Source organism: Mesocricetus auratus, unplaced genomic scaffold (genome assembly GCF_017639785.1).
Source record: "Mesocricetus auratus isolate SY011 unplaced genomic scaffold, BCM_Maur_2.0 Super-Scaffold_100676, whole genome shotgun sequence".
Taxonomy (NCBI): domain Eukaryota; kingdom Metazoa; phylum Chordata; class Mammalia; order Rodentia; family Cricetidae; genus Mesocricetus; species Mesocricetus auratus.
Window position 1 is genome coordinate 121,371,425 of NW_024429266.1, and position 23,025 is coordinate 121,394,449.

Sequence of the window (23,025 nt, forward strand, 5' to 3'; positions counted from 1 at the left end):
ACTGCCAGTCTGAGAATTTGCATATCTGGTCCACAGTAGAATGAGACAGAAACTCCATTCTGTTGTCACCATCTGTTCTGTACCCGGTTTAGTATTAATGACTTCCTTTGGAACACAAATGCTTTTTCCAGGCATTGGGTACTTGGAGTGTGTTAGAGGATGGAATTATTTAGTATACCATACCACCCAGGAATATCTCCTACTTTTAACTAATCTCAAGGTTGTAGTTAACCTGTTATTTATAATTGGCACTATTTGAAATGGCAGCAGGGTGTGCCTACCTCTCCAGTACACCCTCAGCCTTATGGGAAGAAAGCAGCAGAAGGAAAGGGGTGAGAGTGTTAGCCTCTGGGTAAGTGTGTGTTCCTTTGAGGGGAAAACATTAGCCAGAATCTGACACTGAGAGTCAGGCCAGAGCTGTAGAGGAGTCTTGAGTATACTTAGGAATCAGTGGATGTCTAGCTGTAGGGGCCATAATTAACACCTTGTGTTTTGAGAGAAGAAAGCAGTCATTTGATAGTGTGTATTTGCAACTAGTATTTCCGAAGTGAAAACTTAATTTGGGCTTGGATGCTGAGTTTTGCTAAAAAGAAGAATCTGAGTTAAGAACTCACAAGCCACAGTGCTCATGATATTCTGGAGTAGATGTGGTTTCAGACTAAATAGAACATGTGTTGTTATTTTAACAAATGCAGGTAATAGTTACCTATATTTAAATGTTCAGTATGTAATAGCTCCCAGAATTCTTGTCAAGGAGCTCTAAATTTGTATATAAGCTTGTTGCTGGAGTTTCTTTGCAGCCTGGTCCCCCAGCCGATTTGCCCCCCAAAAAGTAGTTAGACACTATATTTATAACTAAATGTTGGCCGATGGCTAGGGCTTCTTATTGGCTACTTCTGTCTTAATTATTAACCCATTTCTATCCATCTATGTATTGCCATGAGGCTGTGGCTTATCTGTAATTTTCAGCAGCATGGTGTCTCTCCCATGGCTCCTCTCTGCCTTCCTCTCTCCAGCCTTTTCCTGGTCCAGTAGCCCCGCCTGTCTTCCTTCCTGGACCTGGCCAATCGTTGTTTTATTTATCAACCAATAAGAGAAACATATATACGGAAGGACATACCCCATCATAAGCTATCCTATCATCCTGCTTCCTCTGTAGGATGTCCAGGCTTAGGTTAAGGGCTGTTTCCTTATAAGGGTTAACAGTGAAACATTTTAGCTAATTCAGTTCTTGAAAAATGATGTGATCATTAAATGTACCAATGTATACCTATCATATCTTTCATATAAAGTTAAGGATTGAATGGACTCCATCAGCAAGGTGACAACAGAATGGGATTATGATTTATTGTTGCCACATACACAAATTCTCTGGTTGGCAGGAGAGAAGAATAGCTCCTGTCAGAGCTGAGGTGAAATGCGGAGGAGACTCAGAGACGCCATCTTGCAAATGTGGCACGAGAGTGGGAGAGCTCAGAAGAGCTCCACTTTGACCCCCAACAGCCCCTGTGCTGTCGGGACAGAAAACAGGGCTCATCTGTAGCGGGTGAACACAGTACCTTCGGGAGAATTATTCCTTGTAAAATCAGTCATTGCAGGATATCAAATAGTACAATTGGAAGCAAAAAGTGGCCATTTGGCCAACTTTGTTTTACCCCAGAAGATGTGAGCGACCAGAAGATCTTAGCTTGAAACTACTGACAGTAGAATGCCACCTTAAAGCCCAGAGACTGGGACTTGGGGTCACCCAGAACTGCCCAGGTGGGGGATGACAGAAGACAATTTTGGACACAATAGTGCTTTTAACATATTCAGGTTTTTGTTTGTTTGTTTGGGATGTTCCCAAAAGTTGCTATGAAAATATGATTTATGTTACAGACTATTGTATACACATTTGTATATGACAAACCTGTGCTTCAGAAAATATTTCCAATAAGAGAGGACATCACACCTTTTCAAATCAGTTTTCACCCTCATAATGTTAGTTATAATCACAGAGACTGTAGCATCTGGAAAATATCTAATGTAAGTCCATTGTTGGTTCACCTCAAATCAACTCCATACCTGTACCTTGTGTCACCTGTCATCATATTACCTCAGTTCTTTAACGATTGTTACTTGCTAGCCATGTCAAGCACTTAACGTAAATACTGCAGGCTTCTCTGGGAGTCTGTTTGTAGCCAACACGAGGTTCCAGGTTGAATTGGGAAGCCCTGCAGTTGGTGTCAGAGAGCAGTTGCTGGTTCCTCTTAGGGGCTCAGCTCAAGGGTCTCCTGCCATTGGCATGAGGGTTACAGTGCCACCTTCATGTTATTTTTCCAGTTTCCAAGCAGAAGGGATGAGGGGTTAGCCAGGTAAGAATAGAGAAGGCCCACTGTTAGCACTGTATTCAAAGTGACAGTGTTCCAGAAACTGCTAGCCTCCTTCCTGACTGTCTTACTCTTCTTGTTGTGGAAAAAAAAAAGACGACAAACGCACTTCAGTAAGGAAAGGTTTATTTAGCCTTTCTGTAATCCACCATGACGAGGAGTCACGGCAGTGAGCATGGCTGCAGCGGTGACACTAGGAGCATGAGGCAGGTGGTCGCTATGCACCTGCATCCAGGAACAGGGCAGGAGAGTAGGTGCTCCTCTCACCTTCACTGTCTTCCTCCCCTGAGACCGCCGTCTGTGAGGAGGACCGCTCGCACTCAAGGCAGGTCTCCCTGCTTCAGTTCAACTTCTTTGGAAGCTTAACGGGCATCCTCAACCACACATCCAGATGTTTGCCTCCTAGGTAATTCAAGTTTCGTTGGGCCAGGCATCATCCCAGCCAACTCTCGCTGTCAGCAGACAGTGACCAGAGTGAAGAGGTGGTACGGCAGCCCTTAAGGGTTATTCTGTGACTGCTTGCATCTTGCACAAGTGACTATACTTTGGCAAATCACTTAGATTGGGGTCTGTAAGAAGTGCCTTCTTGGGTGACTCTTCGGAGTTAGCGCAGCCACTGAACATGTCTCATGAGTGTGGCTCCTGCCAGAGGCCTTGGGTATGTAGAGGTTTGTGGGAGGGGGAGCCTGAGCAGACATGGTCTTTATATAAAGATGAGGTCCTGAAATCAGCATTTGATGGGTCCCCCATCATTCTGTCTATTTTGCTATTAAAGAAGTTAAGGCTGATAGATTTAATAAGAGAAATGACATAGCTAGTAAGTGCTGTACCAGAACTAAGCCTCTTCTCCTTACTTGGCTCTGTAACCTTTGCTTTTACCTTGCAAGAGCATTTGGCGGCAGTCCCATCTTTCCCGTGGTCAGAGGTTAAACACAGCATAGGACAAGTCCTTGTTAGTACTCAGGTGCTGCAGAGTACCCTTGGAGCATGGATCTGATATTCTTACTGCCTTTTCTGGTCCTGAAGACCCCGGAAGGGATCCATGATGATTTTTCTTTGTAAGAATGCTTATTATGCTTACAGTGATCCTGAAAGGAGCTACACGATGAGAAAAACTACCCCTCTTACCGAGAATTTGCCCTCTCTCCTGCAGATGCCGTTCCTATGAAGACTGCTGTGGTTCCAGGTGCTGTGTGCGGGCCCTCTCCATACAGAGGCTGTGGTATTTTTGGTAGGTTACAATTCCTTCTTGTTCTGAGTGCCCTTTCCTAGTGTTTCCCCTGGTCCTCAAGTGCCCACAACATCAGTTCCAATGCCGTCGTCACAGTCATGGTCTCATGGTCTTTGGGATAGTCTGGCCTGAGTAAAGACATTGGGCTTGCCTTCCTCCAGGGCTGCTGGGGTAGGAGTTTACAGAGCCTTTTCCCATCTGCGTTGTCACTGTGAGAGTAGAAGAACTTGGTGAGGCCTCACCCTTGAGCATCTCCTTAGCCGGTTTCTGAAGTGGCATTGGGCCTGCTTGTCTTGAGTCAGAATCAGCAGACTGAGACGTGAGACAAAGTTTCTGTTGCCTGGAAACCTCCCCTCATCTGTATCTTCTGCATCTTAGCTTTCAAGACAAGCACCCTGTATCCTCACCCCTCCACAATTTCTTCACAGAGGTCTGGGGAACATGTGAAATCCATCGATTGCACCTAAAGAGAAGAGTGGGAGGGACACTGTCATTTAGAGAGTAGCCTTGCACAAGTCTTTGTTCTCAGAGAGGCCCTGCAAGTCTCTGGAGATGTGGGGGATGGCGCGGTGCTGCAAAGGGGACTTCTGTAAAAGACACTGAGGGTTTCTTGAACTCATCTACTTGGTCTGCTTGTGACCGTGGGTGAGATCAAGAGAGGAACAAAATACCTTGGGAGTTAATGGGAGACCAAAACAGGAACAATATACTTTGATGGTTGAGGATTCTGTTTGCAGCTAAGACAGTTAGGAATAAGTTCTGTTTCTCCTATGTTAAGTCCTTGCTAAGTTTTTGTATGTAGTTAAGAATAAGTTCCTGTTTGTCCTGTGCTATGTCTTTGAGAGGTAAGGTTTCCATTTATAATCAAGAATAAGCTCTTGTTTCTTAGCTATGATATAAACTGCTTTCAACCCCACTAGCATGATATATACCCTTACCCTTGTTCCTACCCTTTCATTATATTTTTCCAACAATGTATAACAGCCAACTCTTGCCTATGTGCACACCTTATCTTTTCAAGAGGCAAACAGAGACAGCTCCCTCAAATCCCGACTTAGGGTGAGATATCTGGCTGGCCAGTCCTGGGTACACCCCTGCATATGGCTTTCTTTAATTGAACGACCATGGATTTGATCTTTTCTCCTTTCCTACAAACAGATGTAGCAGTTTGTAAAATTTTGTGGCAGACCCCTATTCGTAGGGAACTGCTGTGTCTAGTTAGTCCTGTAGGAAGCTTTATGACTAATAAAGCCAAAGGGAGGAAAGGCCATAGATATCCCTGTCTCCAAATGTCCCCTGTTGAATTCCTCAAGTGTCTGCCCTGTGGAGACTTGTTGGCTTCCAGTGGCAGCGGTGCTGAAGAAGCTGACCCTGTAGAAGGTGACTCAGAGGCTGTCAGGGTAGACTGTCACCATCCAGGTCTTCTCCTCAGACGTGGTACCTGCAACTTAGTGTTTACATGAGTGCCCATGGTTCGGCCTGCCATGCTGACAGCCCTATGGCTGGGCTTCTATCTTATATTATCTAAAACTTTCTTGGGGTCTTCCTACACATCAAGTAATTGCCTCTTAGTCCTTGAGATTAGCTTTTGCTAAGAGAATTAAAGTCAAGGCCATGGTCCTGGCAAGCTGAACTAGTATGCAGGTCTCATTCCGGGTGGGTGGTAGGCTTGGGTGTAAGGTTTCCCTGTTCACAGCAGCCTCATATGTCAGTTCAGTGGGCAGAGTGATTGCTGTTTGTCTCTCTATTGCTTCAAATATTTAGGATGTGGGTGTAGACTCTAAGGTCCTCCACTGGGTGAGAGAAGCCACCCCCTGTCATGTGAGACAAGAGGGAATTCATCCTCTCTGTAGATAAGGAGATGTTCCTTTCTCCGACCTACACACCAGGAGCAGCAGGCTCAGACAAGTTTTCTTTTACCATGCATTCTCATCTTGTAATGATGCTAGCATGAGATTTACTGTGATGGGGTCTGTGTCCATTCAAGGGGAAGGGAATTACTTGAACCTGGGGACGTCTTGTCATATACGTGCTTGTAAATTTAATAAAAAAACTGATTTTGACTATAATTTTATATTAAACTATTTTAAACTTGTTTTGAGTAACTTGCTTTAGGCTTAACTTTGACAATGTTTACAGAACACTATATAATGGGAGATACATCGATTTCTCCCTCTAATCCTGTCTCTGTAAATGAGTTAGATCTGTGCTTAGCATGAGTATAAACAGATTTTGGGCACATTAAAGACATTTGATTAATTATAAGGTGGCTGGTAATTAACATTTGTGTTGTTTTTGTAACAGTTTACAATAGAATAGCAACTCACATAAAATTATGATTTTATAATTTTATCTGTTAAGATTTTAAGCCTTTAAATCACAGTTTTGAACTGAAGCTCTTCTTTTAGTACCAAAATACATTTTATACAGTTCATTGGGAAACTAGGGACCTCGTTTTCTTGATCCTTTTATAGTGCAATTTTATAAAATCTAGATCAATTTAAGGAATATTTTCTATTAAGTAGATAATTTTATCATTTATAAAACTATATGTGAATATAATTATAGGAGAGAACAGTAAGATCAGCTTTCATAAGGAGACATAAGAATAAAAGGTATATAAAATTAATTTTTACTGTGGTTTTTTGATATGCCCAGTCTCTCCAAATAGTTAAGCTTAACAAAGTTATCAAAGATATAAGTGATTAGACAGACATCGTTAATTTTTTTGCAAACATGAATAGACCTTTATAAACTTCAGAATTTATAAATCTTAATCATCAAACATACGTCATATTTAAAGTCCCATCATTTTTTGGCAAAATTGTATTTAATCATAAAAAAAATCCATCCTTACCCAAAATATTTTAACCTTTTTTTTAACCAAAAACATAGCATCATATTTTATAAGGCATTTTACATCTATTTATTTTTAAAATTTATTTCTCTAAACACAAGTTAAATCCAAGTTATGTACATGGCATATGTAGCCAATTGAGACTGCCTGTACACAGATTGTTAACTATCAACCTTTTCTGTTGTAAATTTGAGTTATTTTTCCGATTGGAATTTTACAGTTTTTTTTTTTTTTTTTAGTTCTTCCCCTCCATCCCCCAATGGTCTTACAGATTCCCAGAGGAAGAAAGTTTTGGGAACGGGCTCTTTTGTAAACAAGAACCAAGAAGGGGACAAGTATTCAAAGAGCATCTGGAATTACAGGAAGCTGTTATAACCTTTATGTATAAAGCTTTGTAATTAAAACAATTTTAAATATTATGTGAAATAATAGTAACAAATAAACTTGACCATTTGTTGTAAGAACGTTTTCCTATGGGCAGTATTAGGCACTATCTATTTTTATTGGCATCTTTACACAACATATGTGACAGCTTTTTCATTGCTGCATAGGTGGGCCGCCTTCCCACGCTTAGTTTTTAGCCTGTGTGCCCTAGTTGCATCTACCTTGAGTTCTTATGTGATTAGATCATAATTGCATTCAGCCACCTGGGAGGAGGATACTCAGATGAGGGCCCAATGAACTTGCCTGTCTTCTCCTTTCTTAAAGGAGTACTAACATTTAACAAGCCCACCTGTGGGTAAGCAGGCACAGCTGGAGCTATTATTGAGCGATTCAGACATGGGTTTTTTTTCTTGTGGAGGTTTGAATGAGAATGGCCCCCCATAGGCTTTTGTACTTAAATGCTTGGTCCCCAGTTGGTGGAACTCTTTGGAAAGGATTAGGAAGTGTGGCTTTGTTGGAGGAAGTGTGTCTTGGGGTGGGCTTTGAGGTTTCAAAAGCCCAGTCCAGACCCAGGGTATCTCTGCCTCCTGATCGGGATGTAAAAGCTCTCAGCTACTGGCCATGCATATCTGCTTCCTGTGATAATCGTAGATTAACCCAAATCCTTAACCAGGATTAGTTTGTGTGCATCTGCAGATGGAGGCAAACAACTTGAAAAGCTTAATAAGTACTTCTTTTTCTTGTAAAGGCATCAAGTTGCAGAATAATGTAAATATGGTAAACTAGAAAGCATTAAACAGAAACTGTAAAAATCAGACAAGAGAACTCACAACTGTTAGCATCAGGTTGTTTTTTTTTTTTATTCTAGTTGTCTATGCCTTTAAAACTGAAAAGTACAAATAAAAACAAGAGTATCCAGGCTCTGTGGGGCAGAAACAAAGGCAGACCACAGTCACAAGGCAACCGAGTCCCAAGAGCAGGAAGAATATCCTATCTAAGGAGAAGCAGACTTGAGACCCAGGAGAAATGGCAGGCATTAGGACCCAGCACAGAGCCTGCCTCCAGTCTCTTTGTTGAGCCACACAGCTGAGGGCATCCCCACACTGAAACTTGCTTGTACCATGTTGTCAGCCTGAGGTGGGGCCCTGAATTCACAGACTGGCTAGGCTACCAGGATGTCCCCGGTCTTGGCTAGGGTAAAGGAATGGGAGGGGGAGGGGTTGCTTTGCTCCTGTCCACCCTGCAGCCTGTGCTCCATTGCTCTTGCACTCACCTGTGGTGAGTGCTGTCCCTTCTCAACTGGGTCCCTGTGCCTTAGGCTGTCCCTTCTCAGCTGGGCCCTTATTTTTTTTTCTCTTCCTTTTTTTAAAAATTTAAGTCAGAAACAAGCTTGTTTCACATGCCAATCCCAGCTCCCTCTCCCTCCCCACCAGGCCCCTCAACCCCCCACCCAATCACCACTCCGATCCCCAGGGAGGGTGAGGCCCTCCATGGAGGATCTCCAGAGTCTGTCATTTCATCCAGGGCAGGGCCTAGACCCTCCCCCAAGAGTCCAGGCTGAGAGAGCATCCCTCATTGTGGGATGGGCACTCAAAGTCTATTTGTACGCCAGGGATAAATACTACCCAAGGCCCTTACAGGGTTCCATCATCAACACTTTATGGCTCACTCCCTATGGACCTGGGGAGGCCTTTGAGATGAGGAAGATGGAAGTTGAGTAAGTTCCAGACACTAAGTGGGAGCTGAGTGGCAAGGATGAGAGGGGGTGAGGTCGGTTCCGAGGCTGAGAGCTGGGGAGAAGCAGAGGAAGTATCGTTTGGTAATGAAGGACCATGTGGGGACGTAGTCTTCAGACAGAAGGGTAGTGAAGTTAGGCTGGTGGACAGGCACAAAGGGCATTTTAGTTTCCTGGGGCGTATGATGAGTGAGCATGGTGCCTAATTTCCAAAGATCTCTGCCTAGAAGGAGAAAGGGCCTTCTGTGACCACCACAAGGAGGTTTGTGACCCAGGCTGAGCATCCTTAACTGGGGTAGCATCTCCCTGAACTGGCATCTCTTATTTGTAACTTATCCCATTGGTTGGTTTAAACAGAAACCTCTGCCCCAGTGCCTACTCAACTGTAGGGCTTCCTACTGATGAGTAACCAAGGGACCTTGGCAGTTTAGGGAGGTAGAAACACAGCCCCTTATTATTCTTACTCACTGGCCATGTCTCTCATGGAAGGGAGGGTTAGTGCTTCCTTGGGTTTGGGACAGTTTGGTTGTTCCTTTGGTCCCTTTTCAGTGCTGACTTCCTCATTGTCACCGGGTTTTTTGTTTCTCAGTATCTTGGTTATTGATGTTTAGAACCACCTCAGTAAGCTGTGAGGTGTTTATTCCAGCAAAACCCTCTACTTTCTAGAGTTTTGTTTGTTTGTGAATATCATGAGCAGACTGAGTGAAAAAAATCCCTATTTAATACCCTAGTGTTTTCAGAAGCTAGTGGGTAAAAAGTGATGTAAATTCAAAGGCTTCATGTAGTTCCTGGAGGAACACCTGGAAAGACTCCTCCAGCCCCTGGATAACCTCACTGATGTTACACACATTAGTGGGTTGAGCTACACCTTAAATCCCAGTCATAAGGAACTCGTGAAAATTGTCCAGGGCATAAAAACTGGTGGGAGTAATGGGGTCCTGTGGTCCTGATGAGGGTGTTTGGACAGGAAGGCTCTCTCAAAGTCACAGTCTCCCAGCATCTGTACCAGCAGCCTAGGCCAAAAACACACTGGGAGTTTGATGTTCAATCCACTTCATAGAGGGCCAATTGACCTCACTCCAGAGAAAGTCAGTCGAGTCCACAAAAATTGTGCGGCTTTCCCTCGAAAAGTGAAATGCCACAGTCCTCCTCAGACCTCTTCAGTATCCACTGAAGGGGTGAAATCTTGGATTTGGTGGTCTCCACGTTAGAAGGAAATTAAGTGGCTCATTGAAGTAGATTAGTAGGACAAACATGAAAGCAACAGTAATAAAAAGAAGATGTCCCAACTCCATGTAAGACCTGTCACACGTCCTGAGTCAGGGGAATAAGAAATGTTATGAGTCAGGTCTGTGACTCCAGGAACTGTTTGGTATGATTGGAAGTTCCTCATCCTGGAGGAAAGGGGGTAACTGGGAAGATCACAGATAATAAGAGAGAACATAGAGAACAAATGACAAATAATGGCAACGATGACGACAGAGCTCCAGGCACCCAAGCTACAGTGACACTGTGACTCAAAGAGCAGGAGTGCAGTGTGCTCAGGGCAGCCAAGAGAAGCCATTGCTAAGCCAAAATGAGTGCAAGGGAAGAAGTCCAACTCTCTCAGAGCCAACAGAGAAGGAACAAAATAAGACAGAAACACCAATAGCAAACTAACATAATAACTCTCCCAATAGTGCTTGTCCAATGTACACTGAGTCATGTATATAGTTGACTGGCCATTCATCCAGACTAAAACCAAACCAGATCTTTGAATTCAGCACAGACTTACCCTGAGTGTGTCAGAAGGACTCATTCATTTTGTCATTTTGTCTGGGAACACAGCAGTCATTCCATACCTTTCTGGTTTCAGCGGCCCTGGAATGTTTATCAGGGGATCCTTACAGGAATGCCTAGAGTGAACCCAAGTCCTGTGTTGGCATGGAGATCTCGCTGGGGCTTCAAATGAAATAATTCATGTGAGAAAGTTACAGTTCATCACACTTTATTACTTTATTAAGCCAGTTGAGAGTATAGTGAGTTCTCTAGCCTGCTAGTAGACTCATGCCTTAGACTCTTGGTGCAGAGACAAAAGAGGGTAGGGTTTTTTAAAGTCAAAAGGCTGCAATCACATCATACCTAGTGTAGGCTTTACAGTATGATCATTGATCTGGTAAAATGCCACACAAGGCCCTTCCTCCAGAGGGACCAAGCTGTTTTTATGTAGCAGGCCCCTTTCTCAGCAGAGAAGGAGAGCTCTTCTGGTGTTGTAAAGCACTTCATGAAGGGGAGTGAGAAGATATTTGTTTACAGGCAAATGTGCCTTCCAAGGGTCAACTTGACACTTCTGCTAAAATCTGTGGATCATAGACTGAAGATTGTTGACAAACAGCCTTCCTTTGAAGTGGACGATGACAAAATATACTAGTTCAGAAACAAAGAAAGAGAAGAGACTTAGCAGAGTCATCTCTTACTTCTCTTCCCTGAGCTTTTCCTGCTCTAGGCCTCTTCACATGTCATTCTTCTTCCCAGACTTCCTGTTCCTCCTCCTCCTCAATGTATCTCCTCATTTAGAACCTAGCTCAAATATGGCAGGAAGAGACTATCTGTCCATTCTTAGGTGCAATAACATATCAGTTGAAACCTCCCAGTATAGTGAGGAGGTTGGGTAGATAATATTTTACACAGGTCTGCTCTTCCAACCTTCATTTTTTCTTTCTTATCACTCACTTATGAATAAATAGTTGTGTACACGTGTCGTTCAGTTTCTTTCTCTTCTACTAAACATTAAGTCCATTGAGGTGTGGGGAAAGGACTCACCCACTGTCTTTGGTAAGGTTTCTGCCAAGGTAAAACACCGTGACTAAAGCAACTTGGGGAGGAAGGAAGGGATGCATTTCATCCCGGGTCACACTAGGTCACTGAGGAAGTCAGAGCAGGAACTGATGCAGAAGCCGTGATGGAGCACTGCTTGCTCCTCATGGCTTTCTCAGCCTGCTCTCTTTTATATCCCAAGTCCTACCCAGGGATACCCACAGGGAGCTTGACCCTCCCACATCAATCAGTTAATCCAGAAAGTGTCCCAGACTTGTCTAAGGGGAATCTCTGGAAACATTTTCTCAGTTAATAATCCATCTTCCCAGATATGTCAAAATTTGTGTCAAATTGGCAAAAACTAACCAGCACACCTACATTCTTTCCTGTTGTGCTATGGACATCAAAGGTTCCAAACAGTTACTTGTTGAATAAATGACTAATTAAAAGAAAGAACACAAAGACTCTCATTTCAGCTCCCCCACCTCCTGAGTCATTTCTGCCTGTGTCTGTTTTAAATTCCTGCTCAGTATTACCAAGAGTACCTGGTAAGTTCCTGTTGACTGACTGATGATCATGCACTATTCTCAAAGACCCTATGTCGAGCTTTTTTAAAAATACATTATCTGGTGTCATTGGTTATGACCGACCAAATTTGCTGTGTGCTCAACTCATACAAAGCCCAGAATATGGACGTATTTTATGAAGTTCAGTAAAGTTCCACCGGCCAGAGATGGGTAAGAATTTATCAGTTTTGCCTGATATTGCCCTTTCCTACCCTTTCCAATGGGAATCTTAGATGATTGGGCAGATGTCTTATCTGTAAGATGTGGAGAGAAACCAGCAATGTTTACAGCCAGGAGTTTTATGAATATTCTTCTGTTTTGTTGACTGTGTTTCCTCTCTCTTCCTATATTTTTCCTAGTAATTAAGCAGTGTTCTAGATGTTTTGTTTTGTTTTTTACTATTATTAAATGTTCATTCCATAACATAGAAAGGTGTTAGGAAGGATAAATGTGCATTTTTGTGGTTTTGACAGTGAAGAATTGGAAACACGAAAACAGAATGACAGAGACCCGGTTTGGCAGCACCTTCTGCTTAAACTAAAACATTGTACTATGTCAGAGACATGGATGAATATGTAGAACAGCAATACTTTGAAATCAGTCCTTTGTAGCCACCAAGATGCAGATTTGTCTTAGCAAGCATCTCAACGTTAGTGACTCCTTTCCTGGGGACACCTCAGGAATTTTAAGGGCAAGTATTTTGCTGGTATCATCCATAGAAGGAATGTCCCAAGGTGAAACAATCCAAAGAGGACCACGGCTAGTCACATGCCCTTGTGGCTGGAGGCTTCCCATAGCTTGCTGGGTCTCTGCTTTGCCATTGGGGATTGGTATTCCAGGGCCCCCTGAGAATCCTCAGGCATTTTCGTTACCATTTTAGAGCTTGGCCTCGGCCTGTGGCTTGAACTCTGGCCTCATGTCCTGTTCTTTGCAGGTTCCTGTTGATGATGGGTGTGCTCTTCTGCTGCGGAGCTGGTTTCTTCATCCGCCGGCGCATGTATCCACCACCACTCATTGAGGAACCCACATTCAATGTGTCCTACACCAGGCAGCCACCAAACCCTGCTCCAGGTCAGCCTGCCTCATCCTTGTCTGTCGTCATAATTCATGTGTTCTCTTCAGGCATTTGTAACGCCACAGAGTGTGCTAAAAAAAATAAATCAGGCCATTTGGTCATTATGTTCTAATGACCAACTTTATTGTTTATGCTTGTTGGTAGCAATGAAATATACTCTGTGCCTGTCATCGCATGGGTTTATATTATTGTTGATGCACCCTGTGTGGATGATAGATGGTTCATACATGCATACATGCTTTTTCCTTTTTTAAAAAAGCTATTTAATGTATAAATTTTTATATATGAACAAAGTGACTCTGTCTGGCATTCTTAATTCATCTGGAGTAAATATGATGTTATTAAATGATAATTTGTTTGGTATTTTATGATTGCTAGTGATTTGGTTTTTTTGTTTGTTTTGCATTTTAAAATATTACTCAGTAAGTATCTAGCATTGTGTGCCTATTTGAATATTCATATGTAGTGCAGCAGTAAACATCTTTATAGAAGTTACCACTGACCTTATAGAGCATATTACTTGAAGTTCAAGATCAAAGAGAAGTATCTATTTCTTAGTTCTTACAGGACAATTTTGCCTTAACCGTGGTAGTTGGTGCCTCCCTCAAGGCACAGGCTGGTACATGGGTTTTGACAGTGCCTCTGAGGACCCCTGCCTTGGAAGGAACCTTCTGAAAATGGAACGTTATAAAGCTCCGAAAGCCAGAGTAGGCAGGCACTGCTCATCCTAGTTCTGGACTAAAGCTTTTATGTTTGATGGAGCTGGGGACCAATTTGTTTATATTGCTCTGCTCCAGTCACAGCTTTTACCTAGAGGCCTGGAGAGAGTGTGTTCATCAATTCCACCCAGTCCATTGTGGATGCTACCATCCCTGGACTGGTGGATGGTCCTAGATTCTGTAAGAAAGCAGGCTAAGCAAGCCACAAGGAGCAAGCCAGTAAGCAGCACCCTTCCATGACTCCTGCACCAGGTCCTTACTCCAGGTTCCTGCCGTCTCGAGACCCTGTGCTGACTTCCTCTGATGGTAAACTGTGATATAGAAGCATTAAGCTGAAGTTTTCCTCCCCGTGTCGCGTTAGTCATGGTGTTTCATCACAGCAATAGTAACCCTGACAGTTACTGAAGTTTTCCTCCCCGTGTCGCGTTAGTCATGGTGTTTTATCACAGCAGTAGTAACTCTGACAGTTACCGACCACATTAGAGACCAAGTTGGGGTGTTTGTGAACCAAGTGAATTGACAACTTCATCTGGTGCTCAGAGCACGGATGATTAAGTTCAAACATGTACAGAAACTGGGCTGGAGAAGGGGTTGCAGACAAGATTAGTGGAGCAGACTGTCTGGAAGTGATGTCTCATCAGCCTCTTTAAAACGCTCATAGAGTTTCAAGTAGCCACTCTTTATCCTAGTGGGTGTAAAAGCCTACATCAGCTGGGACACCAAGTTAAAAAAAGTACCTGTGAAAACAGCAAAGGCCATTGGTTAACCAGACAGTGGAAGGATGTCAAGGACTAAGGACTGCTTAGTGTCCTATGTCTTAGATCAGAGTTATCATCATGGGGCTAAGAGGCATAGTGAGGGAGGTGAGGTTTGATACCATCCCATCTGTGCCCTAGTGGTACCTGGAAGCATTCAGAAGCTCAAGTGCCCTGTTTTATTCCCCCACAACTAGCATTGCAGACCCCACTGGAGTTAAAGGATCCCAGTTGCAGAAGACATGGGTTTAGGTCCCTAGGTCTCTACAGTGAGTTGCTGGATGTCTCAAATTCCTTTTTTAAGAATTTAAACTCAGTTGAGCCTACTGGTATGCCTCGTCAATGCTGAGACAGATATTCATTCCCTGGAGGGCAGGAGGTGGCAGCTGTTTATATGCTGGCGTGTGAGGAAGCTTACAGTGCTCTTAGGACCATCATTCATGTCCAGTGTCATTGACACACTGATTGGCGATGGGAAGGATGGGGTAGCTAGCTCCATAGTTCTGAGCAGGACTTTGAGGTCATCAGAGGGTACAGGTGAAGTAGCTTTGAAGGCTGAGGTTCAGAGGTAAAGCTCCTTGTGAAACTGGGAACCAGATATTTCTAACTGAAAGTTTGGGGTTTATTGGGAAGGCACAATGGGCGACAAGAGAGCACCGCTGATTAGTTGAAGTTCTGAGAATAAAATGATGCTGAATGGGATATGGAAGCCCGAAGTCCGTGAGGGTGAGTCACTGTCCCCTCTGAACGTTAGAACCTGAAAAATGAAGCCCATATCTTCATCTCTGTGCACAGAAGACAGGGGAAGTTTGGCATCATCAAATCCCACAGTCCCCGGATCCTTGTTGCTGGCTGGGCCACCATCCTTATGGCCTCAAGGCAGAAAAGAAAGACCAGCTTCATCCATTCATTTCCTTACTCAGAAAACATTAGCTAACCAGCTCCAGCTTCTGTACCCCACTCCTTAGAAACATAAAGAGCCAATGGAAGAAATTACAAAAGCTTGGGCCACGGTTGAGGAATATGTATGAAGGTAAAGGAGCTTGGGTTCAAAAAGGCCAGAGAGAGACATGTTCCCCCATGGAGCTCAGTGAACTAGTGATTGAATGTGAGGAAATAGTCTAGGTCATAAAAATCAAAGAGTAACTGTGACCTGTCTTCTTGGTAGAATATCATATAGCAACACTAAAGTCCACAGTCAGCATCATGGCAACACAGTTTATGATGCTAGGAATGTGTCTCAGTTAGTTGAGTGCTTGCTTAACTAATACAAGGCCCAGGGCTCTGCCCAGCCCCACATAATACCAGGCTTGGTGGCTTCTGGATGTCATTCTACAACTCAGGAGGTAGAGGCAGAAGAGTCAGAACTTTCAAAGACATTATTGACTACATAGCAAGTTTGAGGTTGGCTATATATACATGTATATTATATATAAATATATGTATATATGATGCTGTGGATACTATTACTACTAATACAGATAATAATAGTAATAATATAATTGTATAAGAAAACAGCAGTCTAAAGAAGCATTTAGTAAAGAGGGAAGTGGGTACATCTTTTGTAGGATGGCTCTGCCACCAATGGTGGGGAGAATAGTCATTAATGAAATCTGTTCATGATACTGCCATGCTTTCTGTTTGCACACTAGTACTAGATGATAGTGCCTTACTGCTGAAGATACCACATACCTAGAGAAAACTAGGCAAGAACTGAGCTGGAAGCCGGCTAGCTTTCACAGTGTTGGAAGGTGCTATGCACGCTTTTGCGGGAGACAGATTATCAGTGGTCTTACTTAGTTGTGACCCATAGAGTCTCAACGTGTCAGGCAGGATTTACCCAGTGATACAATAATGGCTCACTTGTTAACAGGGTTAGCCAACCCACCACTCTCGGGTGAGATTTAAGGCCCACTTCACAAGGAAGAATACGTGTCTCTTATTGTAAACCCAGTCAAAAGCCCCTGGCTAGGAAGTTCTAGACTTTAGAGAGGATGTCACTAATGTTGCTTAACTAAATTGAGAAGACACCAACATGTGGTCTCAATATTTATCTTCATACCTATATACAAATGTTACTGTCATCATTATGAAGAGATGCTTCTATTTGCAGTGAACAATAGTGAAAACAGAGACTCTTGGCAGCCAAGTGTGCGTAGATTAAATGTAAATGATGGCAAATGCTCAGCCATAAAAAGGGCATACATAACACCTCCCCTAAGACTCAGGGAATATTGTGGAAGAGGAAGTGGAAAGATGTAAGAGTCAGAGGACAGGGAGAAGAGGTGAAGCGCTATGTTCCTGCATGGGGCCTAAGTAAGACTAGCCCTGTAAACAGCCAGTCATGTATTGGAGGTAGACTCATGGAACCCCACCCCTTGACAGACTCTTGGAAAATGATAAATTCTGGGGGAGGGACAACCATTGCCTTCAGTTGTGTGTGAAAAGGTGAGATATTGGTTTGTCTCATATTCTTTGTCAGGGTTGATCTAAGTCTGTGCTAAAAGAGAGGCTAAGTTTCCTAAACAACTCTTCATCTCTATCCTTGGTAAAGAGAATTCTGGGACGAAGCTGTTTGCGTGGGCTGATGGAGAGTCCATTGCTGATCATAGCCCAATTGCAGTTTCTTTTGTGTCATCTTTAGCTCCCTTGATAGCCTCTCTTTGTGCGCCTGTATCAGACCTACCATCCTGATAAACAGATAGAAACCTTTGGAGTGTATTAACAAAACCCCTTTCCACCAATGCTAAGGCAAAGAAGGATGTCAGCCAGTGTCTATGTGCCAGGCTATAGCCTGCTTCCCAGATGTACTCACCAGTGTCTACCTATCTGCCGGGCTATAGCCTGCTTCCCAGATGTACTCACCAGTGTCTACCTATCTGCCAGGCTATAGCCTGCTTCCCAGATGTACTCAGCAGTGTCTATCTGCCGGGCTATAGCCTGCTTCCCAGAGGTACTCACCAATGTATTTTAAAATCGCTTTGATTTATGGTTTGCTTTGTTCTGTTCTTATAAAACCCATGGAACTGTTTCCACACTGGAACTGAGAAACTAGGTGACCTAGCTCTACTTTCCTGGGCCATGGTCACTTGGATTAGGCTCCAGGATAAACTATCTTTTATTCCCTTTGAGATGAGAGCTGTGTTTTTTGTGTTAACACCTCTATTCACCTGAAAGTCTTTGTCCAGTTTTGCTGTGGTTTACCTCCCTGAAGCTTTATTTTTTACAATTTAATCTGTAACCCCATTTTGTAGATTTGTTCTTTACAATGGACTGTGTGGGTTTCCTTGGGAAATTTTGTTCTTACCATGCCATTGGTGGTGCAGCTGACTGTAGTTCTGAGGTGCTTTTCATTTCCATGGAGTCATGTGTACATTTGGGAACAGGTCTCTGATGTCTGGAGACATCTGCCTAACTTGCCAGCCTTGTCTCCATGGGTTTCACACATACAAGGCTGTCTTTCTGCTTTTAGTTCCCCAATATGCATCGCCACCTCAGTCAAACCTGGGTCTGTCATCTTGCAGTTCCCCTGAATGCGAGCCTGGGTGACTGACTTGGGCAGTGCCTGGCACCAGATCTTCCAACTAAACTGACAAAGCTGTGGAGAGATCTGCAGTGTGCACCTCCTGAGAACCTCTGCCCTTGGCTAAGTTGTCTCCATCCCTGCCTTGTTGTCTGGCTGGTGGGAGCCTTCAGCTGCTAACCACTAGTACACTGTCTGCTGATGCTGTTCCTATAGCCTCAGTCACAAGGTTCCCACCATGTTCAAGTCTGGAGGTTGTCGAGTTTCTTCACTAAAGGATTTATGTTCTTGATTGATGTATCTTGTCTACCTTTTGTTTTTTTTCTGCTTTTTTAATATTCTAAATGTATCTCTAGGTCAAATATTTTTGTAAAAATTTAAGATTCCTACAAAACCCATGAGCTGGTATTCTAGTGGTATTCTAGTGTTCATTTGAGTAGCACCTCTGTGGGATATTACAAACACAGCCCAAGCTGTGGCACAGAGACAGCAGCCTTCCCTATGCTCACCTGTCACAGGAATTGGGTCCCCCTTCCCGGTCCTCTGGTCCTCAAGAGCAAAGCCTCGGTGTGTATAATAGCCACTTCCTCCTGTCACAGTTCTTCAGACATATCTCAGGAAACTGCCAACTATACCCAGCACGGGCCTGTGGGAGTTGTCTGTCTTCTTCCTGCGACCTTTGGCCCACCTGGGTGATAGATACTCTTTGCCTTCATAAAATGGTTCAGGAATGGAGACCTTAACTTCAGATACAGTGAATTTCTAGTAAAATGTGTTCAAACCGTGTGGAGGGGACTATGGTAAGTCTGGGCCAAGAGTCAGGGCACCAGGTTGCTTACGGTGTCTCCTGACAGCCAGGGCACCGTGACAACTGTCTGCAGTCCAGCTTCCTCACCTTGACTCGGGCACACCCCTGTGACCATGCTTGCTGCGCGTACTTCACCAGCTCCTCAAAGCGAGCTGCCTTGTTTTCAGCTCAGTTTGTGATGGGTGTCCGTAGGGTACTCCCTCATTCTTTCATGCTCCCGTACTTTATTGCACTCTGGAGACTGATGATATGTCAGCAGTATACCTCTCCAGAGGAATCGTGGTCCCTGAGGGCAAGACCATGTATTTCTCTTGCTTGTTTACCAGTGTAGGTGTTTAATGTCTGAGGAGGGTTTGGTTCCTGATAGGCAGTGGTACAGTGGATGACGGGGCAGAAGGAACCTGGTAGCACGGAGATGCGCTAAATGCTGGGTTTTCTCTTTTGTACTCACATGTGGATATCTGTCTTCCAGGGGTCCAGCAGATGGGGCCGCCATATTACACTGACCCTGGAGGACCCGGGATGAATCCTGTTGGCAACACCATGGCAATGGCTTTCCAGGTCCAACCCAGTTCACCCCACGGAGGCACAGCCTACCCACCCCCTCCTTCCTACTGCAACACACCCCCACCTCCCTATGAACAGGTGGTGAAGGACAAGTAGCAAGATGCTACCCAGAAGGCAAAGAGGCGGGACAGGCCCTTCCGCGTGCCCTCCCCGCCCTCACCGATACTTGCTAACAGGGCGGTCCAAGGGCAAACTGCTCTTTGATGTCTTCAAAGCAAGCCCAGCTCTCTTTCAAGTTTTTTTGTGGAGGACATTTGAATTTCACACTGTCTCCTCTGTCGCTTCTGTTTCTGATGTAGTCTGTGCTCTCTGAGAGAGTGTGACAGTAGTCCCCGAGGGCTGACGTTCCCCGAGGTGGCCGATGTAGATCCTTGGGAGAGAGGCTAAGAGGAAAGGAAGGCATAGCCTGTGTGTTGTGGCAGAGAAAGGGTCAGGCTGGGATAAGACTCCCATGGTGCAGTAGTGGGAAGAGAAGTTCGAACAGCCATTATACACTGTCCTAGCCCGTCCTACTAGAAGCTGCGGAAATGTGCCGGGGAGGCCTGTTGATGCTGTTCGGTCTCCACTCACATTTTGAAAGTTGGCTTTCCTCTTCAGGGACAGGGAAGACCCAAGTGTATGTATGCTGCTTCCCCTGCAAGATGAGGGTCAGCGTCAGGCCCTAGCTGGACATCTGCAGTTAACTAAAGACCGTTAAAGAGAGGAAAGTCTTTTAAGTTAGGGAAGATCACTCCCTGCTCCAAATGGAGACATTGCATTTTATGAGTCATGCTCTGGGTTCAGATGGAGAGACAAAAGTTTCCTTTTTCTTTTAGTGCATTTATTGAAGTGAGAGTCCTTTGAGATCAGATGGCAACTGTGAGCCATCGGGACCACTGCTCAGGGCTTCATCACCCTTCCCCCAGGTAGTTCTGGTGATGGGTTTCATGGACAGTTCAGAGCAGAGGTCACTTTCAACCCTTGGAGGGGGAGAGAACAGCCAAAGTAGCCCAGCAAAACAAGACCAGCATTGCTGAGTAAGAGCTAGGGTTGTATTTGATCCAAGCAGAGATGTGCTGGGCTCAGAGGAGGGGAAATTTATGAATAGAACAATGGAAACCTACTTAGTCGCACAGACCACATAATCAAAATTAGAGAAAGAAGGTGTAGTTAGAGATGCTGTTTACCTGGTGAGAATCGGCTCACCCATAGATTTACAAGTAGCAGAGGGAGTTCATAACAGTGAGGAGTGCTGTTCCCTTGAGTAGTTAGTCACGTTGATGTGTGTTTAGACCCAGATTGAGACTGTGTATACTAAGAGCAAGGCAGTATAGCTAAGATGTTTAGGTTACTTTATGTGTAGTATCGTGGGGAGTGGGGCTGGGAGTAAGGGGACTGACATGTTAAATGAGCCAATCAGAGCCTTTTGATAAATATTTACTTGTTGAATTGGGCATCCAAACATCTCCCTAGAGTGGACATGAAGTGTTCTTGGGGTATTTATATGGGGTCGGGGTTCAGGAATCAGGACAGTAGCGGCATGGACTTAGTTTAAGGACAGAAAGTGTGTGGACTTGGTAGTCAGTTTCATAGGAAATTCCAGGGAAGGAGTGAGCACCCTTTAAGGCGATTCGAGGACACAGTGCTGCTGCTCAAGTCATTGTGTACCCATGTGTCTCTGACATCCTGTTCTGGATCCAGTACCCCTCCAGGTTCAGGTCCTTGTTTTAAATAAGACGACAAAGCACAATGTCTGCTGTTTACAATCAAGACAACTACATGGTCCAAACATTTCTGCTCCCTTCTATTACCTGTGGTTTTAACTTCAGTTTCCTCCTTTCCTTTTTAAAATAAGCACAGTCAGAGCTGCTCCTGAGATTGCACCAAGGGACAGCTGAATCAAGGCATTTGGCGTCCTTGACTACATCTTATCTTTTTGATAGCAAATCCTTTTGAGAAATTGGATGACTGATAGGGCTCAGCAATTTTATACTCCAGTGTCTGTGTAAGATAAATTTCGTTTGCCATTGAGCCTGCATTGAAATTCCTTCAGCTGCAAACACTGGCAACGCCTATGGAAATTGCACTTCTGGGGACAGTTCCCAGCATTCTTGTTTTCTTGTCTTCAGTGAGTAATGCTCACCCCTTCCAACAGCTCCACCTATGTGTGCTGAGGTCCTATAGAGCCAGTGCTTGGGGACAGACTTGAAGCAGACTTATGCATGCTCTTTCCTGGCAACACTGGGCTCAGATTTCTTCTTTGTTCTCTTTTGATAGGGTCCTGTTTCCTATGTATAAAAAATAAAAGTGAATTTGGTCATGTGCTGTGATTGTTTGATGGGGAAAGGGATAGAGATGAGGTTTCTAATGAGAAATTACAGTAGATCATGAATTCACATGGGGAGCAGGGTAGGATAGCTGATGCTCCCTACCTACACAGCTGGAAATTATCTGTCATCCAGGAATTTATGTTCCCTTTGGTCCAATGACATGTTTTCAAAAATCAAGATAGGAAAGAATTGTCAGAAGCAAGTGAGAGGCAGAATTATTTACCTAACAGGAGAAGCTGGTGTTGGCTAGGAATGTGGCTCCGTTTTCCTACAGGAAGTTGCCCCCCCCTTAAAGTACCAGCCTAGAGCTGGGTGTGGTGTTCTGTAGGTGTCACTTCAGCTACTCAGAGACCCAATGCCAAAGGACTGTTTGAGTGCAGGAGTTCAAGACAGGCAAGACAATGGAGCAATATTCTCATCTCAAGACTGTAAATGTCCTGGTCTGTACAGTCAGGAATTGTACTTCTTGGATATGACTGAGGATTTACCTGCCACAATTAAGCTGTATTTCGAATGAAATGCTAAATGACACAGTGGTTTTAGAGTTTTATATTCTAACTTCTTCAAATACTTGTCTTAGAAGCCTGATCTCTTCTTTATTTATAGACCCACACTTGGGGTATTTGTTTCAGGGCTGTTGCCAGACCATGTTATCTTAATTGAACATTCAGAGAAACATCTTAATTCTGTATTATCTTCTGCTTTACAAATTTGAAAATTATATAATCTTGGAGAAACAGGCAGGACAGGGTTGGAGGTATTGCAGCAGCCCTTCTGCTCAAGGATAGGTGATTCCAGAGAAAGACTTAAGAAAACTCTGGTCTTCCCATCTCTTTATTCCACACTCTGTGGCTGGACCTTTTATTAAAGTGCTTTCTTCGGTGCTTATTACAAAATACCCCATCTGAAAGGTACATCTGCTGGATACATGGCAGTCCGTGGGACTTTCAGAGAGCTATTTATACTGCTTATGTGTAGTCACCAATAAGGTACAACTCACAATGAACCATTTCATGTTAAAAACTAACTCAGATCAAAGGCACAGCCTCAAAGCAATGCACAGATGTGAGATGAACTTTAATACTATATGAGTGACGCTGCACATGGTATTAAACTGTGTGTGGCTGTACACAGTCGCTATGTCAGTTCCTCCCTCAGGAGGCTGAGGCTCTGAGGACCACTGGAGCCCAGGAGGACAAGGTTTGTTTGAGCAACACAATGGGGCTCTTGTTGCAGATAAATAAATAAATGTGTATCTATGAAAATCAACAAAATAAATTACCAAATAGACCGAGCTTAGAAACAACTAACCCTGACTCCAGGATTCCTAG

General features: G+C 43.9%; 1 protein-coding gene across 4 annotated transcripts in view; it reads left to right on the forward strand.

The window, feature by feature from the left end:
• The window catches only part of Vopp1 (VOPP1 WW domain binding protein), a 148,824-nt gene extending 127,140 nt beyond the window's left edge, over positions 1-21,684 (forward strand). For all 4 annotated transcript variants that reach the window (XM_040739398.1, XM_040739400.1, XM_040739397.1 and 1 more), the window contains 3 exons: positions 3,523-3,600; positions 12,873-13,009; positions 19,291-21,684. In XM_040739398.1, coding sequence (XP_040595332.1) covers positions 3,523-3,600; positions 12,873-13,009; positions 19,291-19,481 — 406 coding nt within the window. In that variant the 3' untranslated portion in view covers positions 19,482-21,684. The remainder of the gene's footprint in view (positions 1-3,522; positions 3,601-12,872; positions 13,010-19,290) is intronic.
• Positions 21,685-23,025: the final 1,341 nt, after the last annotated feature.